This window comes from Scomber scombrus, chromosome 13, assembly GCF_963691925.1.
Source record: "Scomber scombrus chromosome 13, fScoSco1.1, whole genome shotgun sequence".
Classification (NCBI taxonomy): Eukaryota; Metazoa; Chordata; class Actinopteri; order Scombriformes; family Scombridae; genus Scomber; species Scomber scombrus.
The window spans coordinates 8722309-8737647 of NC_084982.1; the positions used below are offsets into that span (position 1 = coordinate 8722309).

A 15339-nucleotide genomic window follows, 5' to 3' on the forward strand; every position below is an offset into this window, starting at 1 on the left:
TATGAGAGTGTCTTAGCATTGTGAATGCAGCTCAGCTTTCTGGGGGTTGACCTTTTTCCATGAATTAATAGGTTTTATGCCGGCAGCATTAATAAACAATTTCTTCGTTTTCACAGTGGGGTAGTGAACAGTCACTCCGCATATTACTGTGCATCCCCCCCTCCTGTATGAACCTCCTCTCACTTACTTGTGTACATGTTTTGTGAATTTTCCAAAGCATGTTTGTCTTAGGCTGAGTCTGTTTGCGCTCTTGTCTTTTAATGTCTCTTCATTCTTTTCCAGGGTGTTTTATTTTAAACTCCCACTCCCTCCATCTGTCGTTATTTGAACCTTTTTAATCTGTTATTATTTTTGTAGAAACTGTATTCCTCCCTATATTTCCCCCCTTCCTATCAACCACTCAGCCTTCTCTCTTTAAGTCTAATCTGTCTTTTTTTTTTTCTTTTTCTTTTTTTTGGCAAGTGCTCTTCATCTCGCTTTTTCTCTCTTTCCCTGTCTTTTTGCCTTGGTGACTGGGGCTGATAATGCGGGGCTGAGCCCTCACACTGTCTGTGGCCAAGGTCAATTATGGCCTTCCCATTCAGAGCATAGCCAATCACAGTCCAGGGAGCCACTGATGTGGAGCGCCAGGCGGGGAGATCGCACAGGGAAGAAAATCAACCATTTGGTGCCTCAAAAATGATTTGATTTGCCACTGGTGTGAAAGTGTGTGCTGTGTCCCGGGCTCCTTCTCCCTTTTTCTCCTTCAATGTCACCCATTATTTTTTTCAAATATTAGTCTGATGTTGACTAGAATTATACAGCAAATAACTCACAATGTGAAGGTCATACTGTCACACATTTTTTCTCTGATTTGACTTTAAATAAATGTATATTGATACAACATAACAATTTCTTAATGACTTAAATAACTTTCAGGTCATTTAATCATGATGATTATGTTAGGATATAATTTTTAAAAACTATTTGATCCATAAGAATACAAATATAGGAGGGGAAAAAACAAATTGGCAAGTGGATGTTATTAGATTAATATACTCTGTTGAGAAGGTTACAGCACATTAGCATACAGCAGTGGATTTGCTTCCATCCAGTTTGTCTTGTTTTGTATGTATTGATACGAAGGGGATGCCCGGTACCTTCCAACAGCACTATAATGTCCTGGAGCCCATCTGTGTTGCCATGGAAACCCAATTTGCATGTTCTGGGCTCCAAGAAGAGAAAGAAAAAACAAAAAAAACAACTAAAAACGATGCAGACAGTGGAAAAGTTTGTCAAGAAAAGCACAATAGGGGCAGTGGTTGTTTCTATGTTTGTATCTTAATTAAATTTACAAGCTGATAATCAGAGTGAGACGATCACTGCTGTATTTGCCATTCAATTTATAGCAAATGCTTAAAAAGAGGAGATTCATTAAAACCTTTATTTAGTGGTTCATTATGCTCCACGTGGCCAAAAGTGTGTGGACGGCTCAGTTTTCACCAATCTTCACTCTTTTTGCGCACTTTGGTGTAAGGATGTTTGACATCATTTTCTCAAATTTAAACAGCAATCACTTTTTTTGGCCAGCAGTGCAAGCTGTAAACAAATCATTGATATAATATCACCTTATTATGTTGTTATGGCAAATGTAACCCATATATACACATCTAGGAAAGTATTTTTATGATTAATCTGGAGGCCAGGGGCTAGGGCTAGGGGCTTCTAAACTGAGACAATGAGCTGAAAAAGGCTAAAAAGCTTGCTACAGCTGAGGGCAACTGTGAGGACTGTGGTTTTGACATTATGAGTGACCCCTTTCACATTACATGTAGTCATTTGATTGTTGTGTAAAAGTATTGATTGGTGCAGCTTTAATGCTAATATTAGTACAGTACAGTATATAAGTGTGCTTCCATATGTGGGGCAACAGTTTGGGGAAGGCCCTCTCTTGTTTCAACATGACACTGTTGCACAATCACAGTTCAATAAGATGTACAACAATAATATATGGCAGAAATATTTTATAGTCAAATAAATGATTGTCTAATATAGATTAGCAACAATTTCTGTGTGAAGAATTATTGACTGCATACAAGGTGCTATGAGGAAAGGGAAAACTCTTTCACACAAAGGAAGAATGAGATAAAAGCATTAAGCTTGTTATTGACGTTTGACATACTTAAAATGCAACAAACATCACGGCTTAAGTCAGCTGCCTTCACTGCTCTGATCTTCAAGTCAAACTGATTATGGTGACTGACAGGGCCACATTTTTTGTTCAGCATCAAACATCATTCCATAAACAAACCACCTCCACTTGCTCTGCCACGGTAAACAAAGACAGACTTTTTGTGCATCTATGTGAAGGCGTTTGATTAGCCACTATTATGGCCTTGGCACCAGCTTGTGTGATTACTTATACTCCAGGCTGTTTTGTAGGTGCCGCATACGTAATCAGTGCTTGGCTAAACCTGGACCGGCATGGAAATGATCTGTCTAATTACAGCAGCCAACCAATCTGCGGTGCAGCTCACCTGACGAGAAGAAAGTAGAATTAATTACCTAATTGAAGCAACTCAGGGAACCATGAAGGTAAAAGTGTTTGCCTTCTAATTGGCTCAGCAACAGGGCTTCAGCATGTGCAGAACATGTTTAAGCATTCTTTCAGAGGACAAAGTTTATTTGGTTTAACAAATGAAGCGGCACAATGAAGAGATTTGTTCTGTGTTGTTGGCTAGAGATTATCCAAGTGAGTGCATTTTAAATATAAATCACAGTCCTTTCTTGAGTAAGGCCTCTTTTGTATATTGCGGGAACCTATTAAGTTGAATTTGCAGTGGAGAGTGAGTGTGTAATATATTCTATTCTGTCACCTGTCTGTCCTGTCCTGGCAGACAGGACACAGTCCTCTCTTTGCGACAACTTGGACATAATAAGCAGCCATTTGATAAACTGTGGCTTGCCGCCGACACAATAAATCCCAATGTGCATGACAAGATGAATAACAGTGGGGTCGGGCCTGGGCATCGTCCAGAGGGAATGTTTATTTATTTGATATTAAACCTGCCAGAGAGAGCTTCGTGCTTGGGGTTTTATCATATAAGGCTGAATTTTTATTGCTTCAGCCTGCAATGTGTCTGTCTATCAATGGATTGCTATGCTCAGCAAGGTCTGGTATTGAGGCAGGATTAATAGTTATGATCCTAATCCCTGCATTTGCCACTAGAATAACCTGAAGCGAACTCCCTTGTGTAACGTAATTGCTGGCCAGACAGACCAAAGTCCGAATGTAGGATTTCCTGACACATATCTCACATAACGGATCACAACTCTGACCTCTCAATGCCTGCACTGACAGTTGTGATTGCGTATCTCTGTAATTGCAATGTGCAGAATTGCAGCACCTCCTCCCAAGTTTTTTTTTTAAATTTTTTTTATTTGACATCTTAGTTGGTGCTGATGTAGTGCATCATGCGTTTTTGTGCCTTCTGCTCAGAAATACCCATGAGTCGTCAATCAAGGATAGAGAGGACACTCACAATATAACCTAGTGCTTCTTGGGATCATTATGGTCATCCCAAGTGTCCCTCCGCTCCTTCCTGCTCAGCTCTGCTTTCAGCTGAATACTGTCTGGAGGATAAGCTCTGACAGGAGTAATTTACCAAAGGGCTAATTACACCATAATCATGGCATGGTGTGTCCTGTGTTCTAAACTGAACATTTAGTCCATGAATAATATACTGTGATTTACAAAGAGAGAGCTTCACCATAGTAACTATAAAATGAAAGGCAGATGATGAATGGAAATATTGCTAAGAGCTAGAGAAGAAGAGCGTTATTGAGTGTTAAAATGATGTGATGTTTTTGTTTTTGCCATATTGGTGGCAAGGCTCTTGAGATGTTGGTCGGTCAGTTCACCTTTTTGGTGCAGACTGATATATATTAACTACTGGGTGGATTGCTGTGAAGGTTTGTACAGATATTTATGGCTCCCAGAGGATGAATCCTACACCCCATTTACACCTGGCAATAAAATACAATCAGTATCTGGATATGTTATCTGGGTAAGGGAAATATGTTAATGCGGATTGTAAATGCACTCAGAATACATTGTGATTGGAATGCGATTGGATAGGCCAGACCAATTGGTGTGAATGCAATCTGTGCAGGGTGACAACATTCATTATTGAAAAAATCATCGTTGAAAGGTCACCTAGCTTCATCTCTTCCTGCCAGCTAAAGCAAACCCAGCAAAAGCTACAAATTTCTGTTGACAAGTCCACCAGCCACATCTAGCTAATTTGCATACTGAGATCTGACATTGCAGGTAAAATTGAGAAAAGGAGAATTCATTTTAACCCCACCTGTAACTGCAAAGATCCCTGTATATAATGTTATAATCCAGATAATGTATCCAGGCATAGATCACGTGTTAATACCAGATGCAAATGGAACCCTAATGACGTTGATGGCCCTAACATTCTTGGTTTACCATGCTAACGTGCTAAACTAAAATGGTGAACATGGTAAATATTATAAAATATAGCACTAGTTACAAACAAACCCGTCCTACTCATCTCCATTTTGATTAATTATAGCAAATAAATCAAACTGCTACTTATCTTAGGTCCCTCAAGAATCTCCTGAAGGATCATAGACCCTGACATTGGAAACCACTGATACAGGGTATATCCATTCCCTTTGTAAACTGCCAGTAGTTCTATGAGCCGGCTCACTGTGGATTGCTCACAACAGATGTGGTGAAACTCCATTGTGATGAGTGCGCTTTGATTAATACACCACGATGAATGCCTTTATTTTTAGCCTGGCAGGGCGGACAATGTGGAAACGCTTTTTATTACCCTTCTGGTTGGAGATGAATGGGCAACAGCAGACAGAGATGTGGTGCCTCGGCATTCATTCGTCATTGCCAGATTGAGGTGTGGATGGAGGATAGAGGAGTCACTTGATTAGCTCTATCATTATTCATATAAAGTTCAGAAGGCAGTCATAGACACATTGCTAATAGAAGGATCCCCTTTGGGTTTTACCAATTTAAAAAATGAAAATCATAGCATAAGCCAGGATTGTCTGGTTGGACTTCTGTGGGAAATAAGTGCTGATTTTTCCAGTGTTGAGGTGCTAGGGTCAGTGCCTAACAATATATACTTTCTGCTGGGAACATGAGCTAATTGACTAAACGAGTGCTCTTACATCTGATGTCAAGGTTAAGGCCAAGGAGAGAATGAGAGTTGCATTTCATCAGAGCAGGTCATTAGGCTCGGCTTGAATCAGACATGATTAGAGCGAAATAGACTCTGCAGCACTCGTCCTTTTCATGACAGGTAGAAGTATGAAGTCCATTTCACCTGGCGAGGCAGTTTCTATGTCTGTCATAACATTATTCTATATATTGTGAGTGTAAAATAAAGATGGCATTTGTCTTGGTGACCTCTGTATCAGTTCAAATATAAATAATTAATTTGACATCAGTTTTATTCTTTACACAATATGAAGCATGAATTATTCATTTGTGTCCATATGTATTTACATATAACAGGCTGTGTAGTGTTTTTGATTAAAACAATACCTTGTCCTCTCAATCTGACTGGTCTGTGTGTTTGTCTTTGCAGGAACTCTTTACAGCTGAGTGCAAGTTCAAAGAGTCGGTGTTTGAGAACTACTATGTGATCTACTCGTCCATGTTGTACAGACAACAGGAGTCGGGGAGAGCTTGGTTCCTCGGGCTCAATAAAGAAGGCCAAGCGATGAAGGGGAACCGAGTGAAAAAAACAAAACCAGCTGCTCACTTCCTGCCCAAGCCATTAGAAGGTACGCAACAAACACTCAAATCAGATCTAATAACATTTTTCAGACTGCACAATTGTAAGAATTTAGTTCTGACATGAAAGCCATAGCTAATTGTTAGAGCTCCCTTTTTTTGAATAATTTATAATTCATAATTTTTCTTCTTGCCAAAACCAACAATGAATTGATCTCACTGTCAATTATAGTTTCATGTACCCAAAGCTTGATATATTCTTCTGTGCCATTGACCTCCATTGTTGTCCAAAAGCTATTAGAAAACACATAGTGAGCCAGACTGTTGAACTGGGTGACATGTTCCTTCACCACGATAAACATGGGCACTGTATTGTGCCATCTTTCTGCCATAAATACTCAGTGGACCATCAAATGTGTATTAATACACCACAGAAAATAGTCCCCAATAAATGTACTGTTTGAGTAATATTTGTGAAAAACTATAGTGCCCAGCTGTTTTAGTAATGTATTTAGCCTTTTTTAAACATGAAAGTATTCATATATTCACTATTCATATTTAATGATACCATGAGAAACCAATGGGCTTAGGTTTGAATGTCAAAGGGAAGTTGGGCAGACTAACAGTTTTGAAATTTGTTGACTTTAATAATAAAACAAAGAATATTGCCAGACTTATGCTTTTAAGGGTCAGGTCGCCCAAGTCACAAAATAACATTTTCTCAGTTTCAATTTCATGTGTTGATGTTTTGAGGTATACACCTCTTAAAGTTGTATTGATCATATTGTGGTGGCAAAGGTCTCGAGATGGAGATCTCACATTTTGGGCAAACAAAACTAAGGGTTTCTGCAGGGTCAGTTGACACAAGCAGTATGACTCAAGGTTTGGGTGAGCAGTTCAGTTGGGAAAAAAGCAAAAATACAAGAAAATTGCAATATAAAAACACATATTTTAAGCATAAACACTTATTTTCTGTTTTGTTCTCAGAGAGACTCAAGGGGCATAATCAGCAGCTAATTTGCATTTCTTCTACATTTTCTCTACACATACTGTTGCCTGAAGCAGTCTTTGAGCTGTTAATATTGCAAAAGACCCTACTATTGTACAGTCTTACTGTTACTGTAAATTAGTGTGATCATTATCTTTTTGCAATGGAAAACCTAAGCTGTGGGTGGAAACATTATTACATCTGGATATTTGGGGTTGCAAATCAGTAAAAAGCATTACTACACCTATTACATGACAAGACTAAGTAATGGTAGCACTGTTAATTGAGTTTGACATATTATTGTATTTATGTGCTAAGTCATTATTTTTGTGCTTTTAGCATACAGTGTAGGAGGCAAGACAGCTTTGTAAGTGCAGTATGAAACTATGATAGCCCAGCAGATGCCACCATCACTCTCGTCAGCCACCACCAGCCTGATTGCTTCCTATTATTTAAACATGGAATCAAGTTGAAGTGTCCTGTCAAGACAGTAATACAGCTGTAGTGTAATGGCTGTAAAGTGGGGGATAATGAAACACTTTGTGCTGTTTGTCGAAAATCCTGTGCTGAGATTCACAATCAGCCCTGACTGGAAAAGAGAGATGGTAGTATGAAGCCTGTGGTTGGAAAATGTATCAGCTAACCCTAACCCTTCAATCTGTAAGTTCCAGGATGTCTTCAGTGCAGGTTTTAAGGGATTATTAAATGATGATAGATGCTACATGATTACTTTTAGACAGGTGAACACAAAAGTATATGGAAAAAGTTCCTGCTAACATTTTTTCACTTGTCTCTCTGCTTTATTTCCTTGTCTTCTGCTCCTACAGTTGCCATGTACAGAGAGCCATCGTTGCATGATGTTGGAGAGACAGTAACCAAGGCGGCAGTACCTCCCAGTAAAAGCACAAGTGAGCCGGCGGTGATGAACGGAGGTAAACCTGTCAGCAAGCCCGACAAGCCCACCACATAGCCACACTGACCAGTGCCCAGTGTGTGTGTGTGTGTGTGTGTGTGTGTGGAGGGGGGAACGTGACAGAGGCAGGGCTTTTCCCCACAAGACTCCCAACCCTCTTTCTTCTGTGGATCAGATCCAAGCAAACCTCCCTCCCTTTCTTCTCTTGCTCGTCCTCCTCTTTCTCCGCCTTGTCCTCCCTTTCTCCAGCGGTCTCAACATGGGTGGATGGATTCTGAGGCGGCTGAGTTTCTCCAGCACAGGAGGGAAGAGGACCTCTGATCATGGAATGCCTTTAGATTCCTCTGAAACTGTGAGAATTCATGTGAATAACGCGTGTTTCACAACCACCACACTTGTGGTACTTTGCTTGCTGACAGTTCATCCAAGAACCCCCCCCCCCCCTCTATAATGCCCTGTTGCAGAAGAGTCTGTGTACCTTCAGATCTATTTTCTATACCACAGTTCACCAGCTATGTTCTGGGATAGAGACTGTATAGATAGAGTAAATATTTGGACTGTCGTCCTCTATTTTTTACGAGTATGTTCCCCTCTCCCTCTCTTTCTATCTCTAGTCACACACTTTTCTCTTTGTCAAGTAACCTAGAAAAGATAAAAACATTTTGCAAGGGAGTTGTGTGATTTTCTAAGAAACACATTCACACAGATGTGGCAAAAACAAACATATATGAAGAAAAAAATTCAAATTTTCATCTTGCCTACAACATGCACACACACACACATACAGACACACAAAGTTTGTGGGGGAAATCAGAGATGTTGCTTTTTACGGCCGACAAAAACACACTGGAGGCTGGCAGATAGCTCCTGCAATCACAGTTGATGAAGTGCTAATTACCGCCACTGCAATCAATGCGAGGAGCTCCCTACACACATACAAACACACACACGCACGCATGCACGCACACACGCACACACACACACACACACACACACACACACACACACACACACATTTATAAACAGATGTGCGTGTGGGTGGGAAAGCGCTGTAAGGAATGGTGTATACATATCACTATCTAAGTCCCACCAGCGGTTCAGTCCGCCTTCTCTGGTAAATAGAAACCTGAAGTCTATTTTTCTTTAATCTTATTTCAGAGCGTGGGCTCTAGGAATATCTCTAGGCCTTGTAGGCCTCCGTCCCTTACTCGCTGACTTCTTTGGACTACGAGGCAAGGCTTGTGGCTTTGACCCAGATGGTCTATAACTGCAGCACTGGCAGCCATCTAACGGCAGCGTCTACTTAAAGCCAGAAAACAACATGGCTGAAAACCAGTAGGCGACCTTTATACTGGCTGCATCCCTATTTGGTTCAGCAAACTAAAGCATGGGCAAGGTTAATATTGTGTTCTCTCTTCTTGCAGCAGTTATACAAGAGATGGCTTATATTGTAACATTTTCACTGTATAAAACTTAGGGAAAATGACTATTAAAAATCATAACTTTTTAAATGACTAGATATTATGATTATGATTATTATTATTATTATGATTATTACTATGAGAGGATTTGTCTCCTAGCTCAGCATGCAGAGTCCAGTACTGATCATCTTGGCCTATCACGTGCCTGTTTGGACCTTGATTCCCGGCATGCAAAAACAGGTTCCCAGTCCCCACTGGGCCAAAGGTGCCTCACCCACCCGATACATCCATGTAGAGACACGTAGCATTATCCATCAGAAAGTCACACTCAGAGCTATTCATTCTGAAATGACCAAAGTCTTTTTTTCATCCCGGAAGAATTGAATCTTCAAAAGAAAAAAGATAAGAAAACAAATCTGATTTTCTCTCTGAGTAAATCCATCCAAGCTTTCACTGTGATAGCATTTGTTCTGTCTGAAAGAATCAACTCTGCTCAGACCTTTGTGTGACCCCACCCCCACTCCCCAAAGGTCTTGACTTGATGTCATTTTGGAAAAGTTCGTATACCTTGAATTAATCACATGCATGTATTTTCTATAAAGAAAACGGTGTATAGGAAACGTTCTTCACTCTGTGTAAGCTGAAGAACACTGAAGCTCAGTTTTTGGGAGTTGAATGGGCATGTTGTAGGCTACGGCACACTCACAGCTACTCTGAAGGTAACCCATTGAACTTTCTGTTTGCATTATCATCATGACTGTTAGCAGTTTATCAAAGCTCTATCTGATCTGACCAATCAATTTATAGCATTTGTCTTGCTTCAATGATTTTTCCTAATAGTTTTGTTAGATAAGATTTAGAATATTAAGTAGATTGTAGCTGCTGTATGCTGCTAAAATTGCAACTATATTAAGAAATTGATTTGGTAAATATAATTTTCTGAGTTTATTGGGATTACACATGACCATTATTTAAGCACATTAGTTAGACTTCAATATTTTGTCTGTACAAAGCTGTTTATGCTATAACAAAAATGGCGTACTATACACATAGGAGCTGGAAACCACTGTAGTTGTATTTGGGGCTGATGTTCTGTCCCCATTACAGCCAATCACCCTCCACTCTTACAAACTCTACATGCTGGGCTGGCTGCTGCTCCAGCCCTGCAGTCCAGTTAACTGGCTCCTCCGAGGCTGACTTTATTTTTGTAAATGACCAGTGTGTAAATGTACATCTCTGTTTGGATCTCTGTAGCCACCGGTTTTTTGGTTTGGTTTTGTTTTGTTTTGTTTTGTTTGTCCGTTCTTCTAATTTCTCTCGTATACGGGTCGTGTGTGATGTCGTCTCCTGATCCCGACAGCTGTCACTTTTTTGCTTTGCCCCCCCTCCCCTTGTTACAGGATTATCTATCAGACTTAGTTTCTTTGTTACCTGTGCTTCTGTTTTCAACCTTTTTCTTTTGTACGTTGTCCCATCTGTTGCATGGGGAGAGGATGGCATTGATGAACTGCATGTAGTAGGCTATGTCTATCAAGAACTGTTGGTATGTACCGCTAATTTTACATACATATATGCAACAAGTTTGTCTACACTATACAGTTTGTGTTTGTTGTATACACATATACAACATATTGAATAAAATATTTATATAAAGGTGTACTGTAATGTCAGTAACATACTTAATGCAATATAGTGTGCAGTATATTATTGCACCTGTCATTTTGATAGGACAAAGAAAACAGAGGGGTTGGCTAGTTTAAGCATGAAAAAGGCCAAAGTAGAATTTACATTAAATTTTCTTTGTGATTTCTTATCGGTCCTCTTTTCAAGTGGTGACTGAGCTCTTGTGTCAATGCAGCTCTCATCCCCTGATGCCACCTTTTGAAGTGACATGGACATCCAGCATGCCACAATTGAACTATGTATGCCCTCTCTTTGTTTCCTCCACTTACAATTTAACCTTATCACTAGTATGAGTTGAGCAGGAAATGTCCATCATGTACCTATAGTACAGTGTCGGTTTAATGGCAGGTTGTTTGGTTTGATTTCCGGTGGAAAAGAATAGGCACTATTGAAACGATTTATTTTCAAAAAATATATATACTGTATACCATTGCAAGTATGCCCACTGGAGTTATGTCATGTTATAACAAATTTGTAACCATGTATGATTAAGGTCTTCGCATTGTTTTCCATGCAAAATGTTGTGTCATGCGGCACATTTAATGTTTTATTATTAAAAAGAAATAAAAACCTCAAACAGTACCTCTGCCTCTAGCTTTCAAGTGAACTTTCAGTCCTATTGGGGAACAACAACAGCATTCTGAATTCAGTTCAAAACAGACCTAACCCACATATTCCAAAAATGTCGCCTTAATAATACATGTTCTTCTCCCTCCAACATTTGGATTTATCATGTACCTGCATCCTATTATGTGTAGCCCTCTGCAATATGTAAGCATTCCTACATTATGAAAAAAAAAAATACATATAGCTGTTTTGGAAAAAGAAATATGAATGTTTACATTGTACTATGTTTTAAACAGAGGTTTTACTTTTCACCTACAAAACCCAGCTTTATAAAAGATCATTTGTAACCAGTACAATAAAAGAACGAACGCTGTTAAAGATATGCAGAATTACGTCCATGTTTAGTTTTGGCTTCTCTTTTCTCCCTCCTCCTGTGATTTTCAGGCTGTGGTGTTTTACCCGCCTGGTTGTGACCATTGGTGGTGTTCCTGGTCGCTCCGGGCAGCCAGGCGTCTGTCTCTAACACCAGTGTCCTCTTCTCCTCAGTACTCTGCTCCCACCCAGATTTCACAAGCGTTCCCTGTCCAGCCGTCCCAGCACTCACAGTTGCCGCAATTGCACAACCCATTCCCTGTGAGAAGATGTGAGAAGAAAAGCTGTGAATTAAAAGAGCTGTGCCATCATGCCTGACCTTTAACAAGGTTCCTCTTTTCACACCCTGCTTCCCTGGGTGCAGCTCTCTGGTGGGGGGGCGGAGGCTGACAACACTCCTCAGGACATTTTGTGGTTTTCCACTGCTATTACCCACACAGCAGTAGTCAAAAACTCTGGTTTTAATTAAGAGTGAAAAACCTTTATGCTTAAAATATCTACCACATTTTACCATGCTCATATACAGTATCCCAAAATCTGTGTGGTTTTTCCACAAGTGATACTAACGACTCGAATTCATTGGGTGGAAAAGCATTTGACTTCAGCACCGAAGACTTGAGGTCATGTCCGATCTCCAACTATCTGTCTCTAATGTCTCAAGTAGATTTGGTTGCCTTAACTTGGAGCCTTGCTTAGGAAATTTAAGTTTGAAAGTGAGTGTGATTATGAGATGGAACAGATGGACTCTCACTGTCCTCCTGTCACATAGCTGAATAGACATATCTACAGCAAAACATTGCTGTGGGAGAGGAAAATGAGTTTTAGGAGGGAAGAAGGGGGGCGATAGAGGTGTTGAAGAGTATAAAACAATGAAAGTAAGACAGGAAAAGAGATGAGTAAGTGGACTGATGAAGTCAACATATGATTTCCCACAGAAATGGCAAAGCTGTTTGTTGATCTTCTAAATCCACGGTGCAGACTACATAGACCTTCCTCTCTTTATTTTATATTCTTCTTACTGCCCAATAAGTCTTTTGAGAAGACCTGAACCAACAATGTCTTTCATCTTAATATTCTCTGACTTCTCTGCCCTGGTTGCCAGTCCATTTCATTTTGAACAGATGACAAATCCAACCAGGGATCTTGTGATTACCTTATGGTGTGCATTTTACATTCTAGGTCTAGTTTTATTAAACGGCGTAGTCATTTCCTAACCAGCTGGGTGCTGTCATTTTTAGTGTTTTATAGCATAATGCACAACTGATAGAGAGGAGCGTGAGGACATTTAATCATGTGAAAGAAAATAATTTTTGCACACTGCCGGTCGTGACTTTATTGGAAAGGGAGAGAGAGAGACAATGTTTTAGTTATAAACATTTGTCAGGCATCCTGTAGCTTTTTAGCAAACAAGAGTGAACAGGGCATTTTTTAGGGACTATTTTCAGCTGTGGACTAATACATATTTGATGTTCAAGCAAATATTCATGCCACCAGAATAGTGTATGTGGAACTTAAAATAAACTAGTGCCCATGTTAATTGTAATGAAAGAACATGTCACAGTTCTACTGTGTGGCTCACTGAAGTGTTATTAACAGTTTTTGGACAGTGGAGGTCTATGGCTCAAGGGAATAAGATAAATCCGGCTTGGGCTACGCAGATGATATGTGTTTATAAGTTCCTGTTGAATGATTTGTAGGATCATAGTTGGTTTTGGTTGTTTTCATGGGAATTTTTTTAACATTAAAAAGAAATTGTGTTTGTTTAGATCAAGAAGCAATTATTTTGCGTTATTCCTGATTCATAAATGTTTCAAGTGATTATACAGTAGTTGTTGTAATGGGAAAATGAAAATTAACATGCAGCAACATGCATAAGCACAATTATGTATTGTGCATGGTGCCTAAATGTTGTAATTCATTTGTTTTTACACTTAAACTTAACTCACACAGACATTTTTTCTCTGTGTCTTTTCTGACACGGTTGCTGAAATCTTCATATTCAGTGCATGAAATTAACCAGCAAGCATTCCTAAGACGCTCAATTTTCCACATCACTCATCACTTGTAGTGTAATGAGAATCTACAGCTTTGAAGGGTCCATGAAATCTCCGGATACAGGGCTATTTAACGGCAAACTTATATGCCCGACAAATTTTTTGCATCATTAACATTTGTGGGTACATCACTGCTACCAGGTTAAGAAAAGCTGACATTTTTTATCGGCATATTCCCCACTGTTGAATCGTCTTTTCATGTCAAAGTCTGTAACATAGAAATCAGGACCATTTCATAAATTTTGCCATACATCTCCTTTGTTTTCTACTTTTTTCCACAGTTTTTAAGCAACGTTAGACTGCATCTGGAACCACAGACGCTCGTTTGAATGACATTAAGGCTGACATTTGGAGTCATGAAGTCATGATGAGAAACACTTCTGAACAGCTGTCTAGATTTTGACAGGCCCCGGGGCAAAAATAATTATAAACATGTTCTGGGATTTCTATTATCACTGGGGAGAAGACAGCTCCTGTGGATAAGCGGCTATATAAGGGGAAATGTATGCATGTGTATTTTTGTTCGTGTGTGTGATGTTTCATTGAAAAACCTGCAGAAATAACAGTGTGCGGGAGTCCTACCACACTGTACCTGTGCAGATGAGGCCGTCGTGTTTGTCGCACTCTCGGTCATCACACTCACAGTACTCTCCAGACACCCACCAGTCTTGGGGAGAGCAGATACATTGGCCACAGTGACAAGAGCCTGCAACACACACACACACACATACACACACACACACACACACACACACACACACACACACACACACACACACACACACACACACACACACACACACACAACACTGTTAATTAACACCGCATTTTTCTCAGCATTTTGATACTGTGTATTTTCCCTCGCCGCTTGTGTTTTTTCAATAAACACTATTTGTATTATTTCCTGTAAATTATTTGTTTTACAAAGAAGATTAATAGCGTTGGGCAGAGTGGATGGCGTTCATTCCTCTGGGAAATTTGCCACTGGGAAAACCAAAGCACTCACGCTTTAAATTTCCTCTCTTTCTCACCAGTATGTATTCCTCTCTCTTTTTCAAGGGCAGGATAATAAGGTGTTAAGGATTGGAAGAGAGGCAGCCTGGCGAGAAGGAAAAAAATCTACCTCTGTCTGCTTCATTTTTTTCTAAAGCTCACATTCAGAGGTCCAGCAACTATGTTTTCAATTTCCCCAGTTTTCTATCAAAATACACTGGGTTACAGGAACCTACGAAAGATGGAGGCAGACAGAGGGAGACAGATGGAGTGAGGTGCGGGGGGAGAGAAAGTGAAACAGTTATGAGAGAGGCGAGACAAGGAAAGGGACTGAGTAGCCATATATAAAAAACTCTGTAGATTCAGGACTAAAGCCATGTGTGTGCACAAATACAGAACTATGCATATGCATTGTATTCAAATTTAATAGGTTGTGTGTATGCATGGTTCTGTTTTATAACTTCCATTGTGGAAGTGGGCGCACATGCATGAGTCTCATTTCTACTCCTACAATTAGCCATAAATGGATGATGACAGGCCCTTAATCAATAATTATGTCTGATCCATCACTTGTTAAACCTGTC

At 39.8% G+C, this 15339-nt stretch overlaps 2 protein-coding genes across 4 annotated transcripts in view; one reads left to right on the top strand and one right to left on the bottom strand.

The window, feature by feature from the left end:
* The window catches only part of fgf14 (fibroblast growth factor 14), a 108306-nt gene extending 100584 nt beyond the window's left edge, over window positions 1-7722 (top strand). For both annotated transcript variants that reach the window (XM_062431579.1, XM_062431580.1), the window contains exons 4-5: window positions 5616-5814; window positions 7580-7722. In XM_062431579.1, the coding sequence (XP_062287563.1) occupies window positions 5616-5814; window positions 7580-7722 (342 nt within the window). The remainder of the gene's footprint in view (window positions 1-5615; window positions 5815-7579) is intronic.
* Window positions 7723-11202: 3480 nt separating this feature from the next.
* Window positions 11203-15339, bottom strand: part of itgbl1 (integrin, beta-like 1) — a 44387-nt gene continuing 40250 nt past the window's right edge. For both annotated transcript variants that reach the window (XM_062431841.1, XM_062431840.1), the window contains 2 exons: window positions 14355-14468; window positions 11203-11967 (listed from right to left, as the gene is read on the bottom strand). In XM_062431841.1, coding sequence (XP_062287825.1) covers window positions 11879-11967; window positions 14355-14468 — 203 coding nt within the window. In that variant the 3' untranslated portion in view covers window positions 11203-11878. The remainder of the gene's footprint in view (window positions 11968-14354; window positions 14469-15339) is intronic.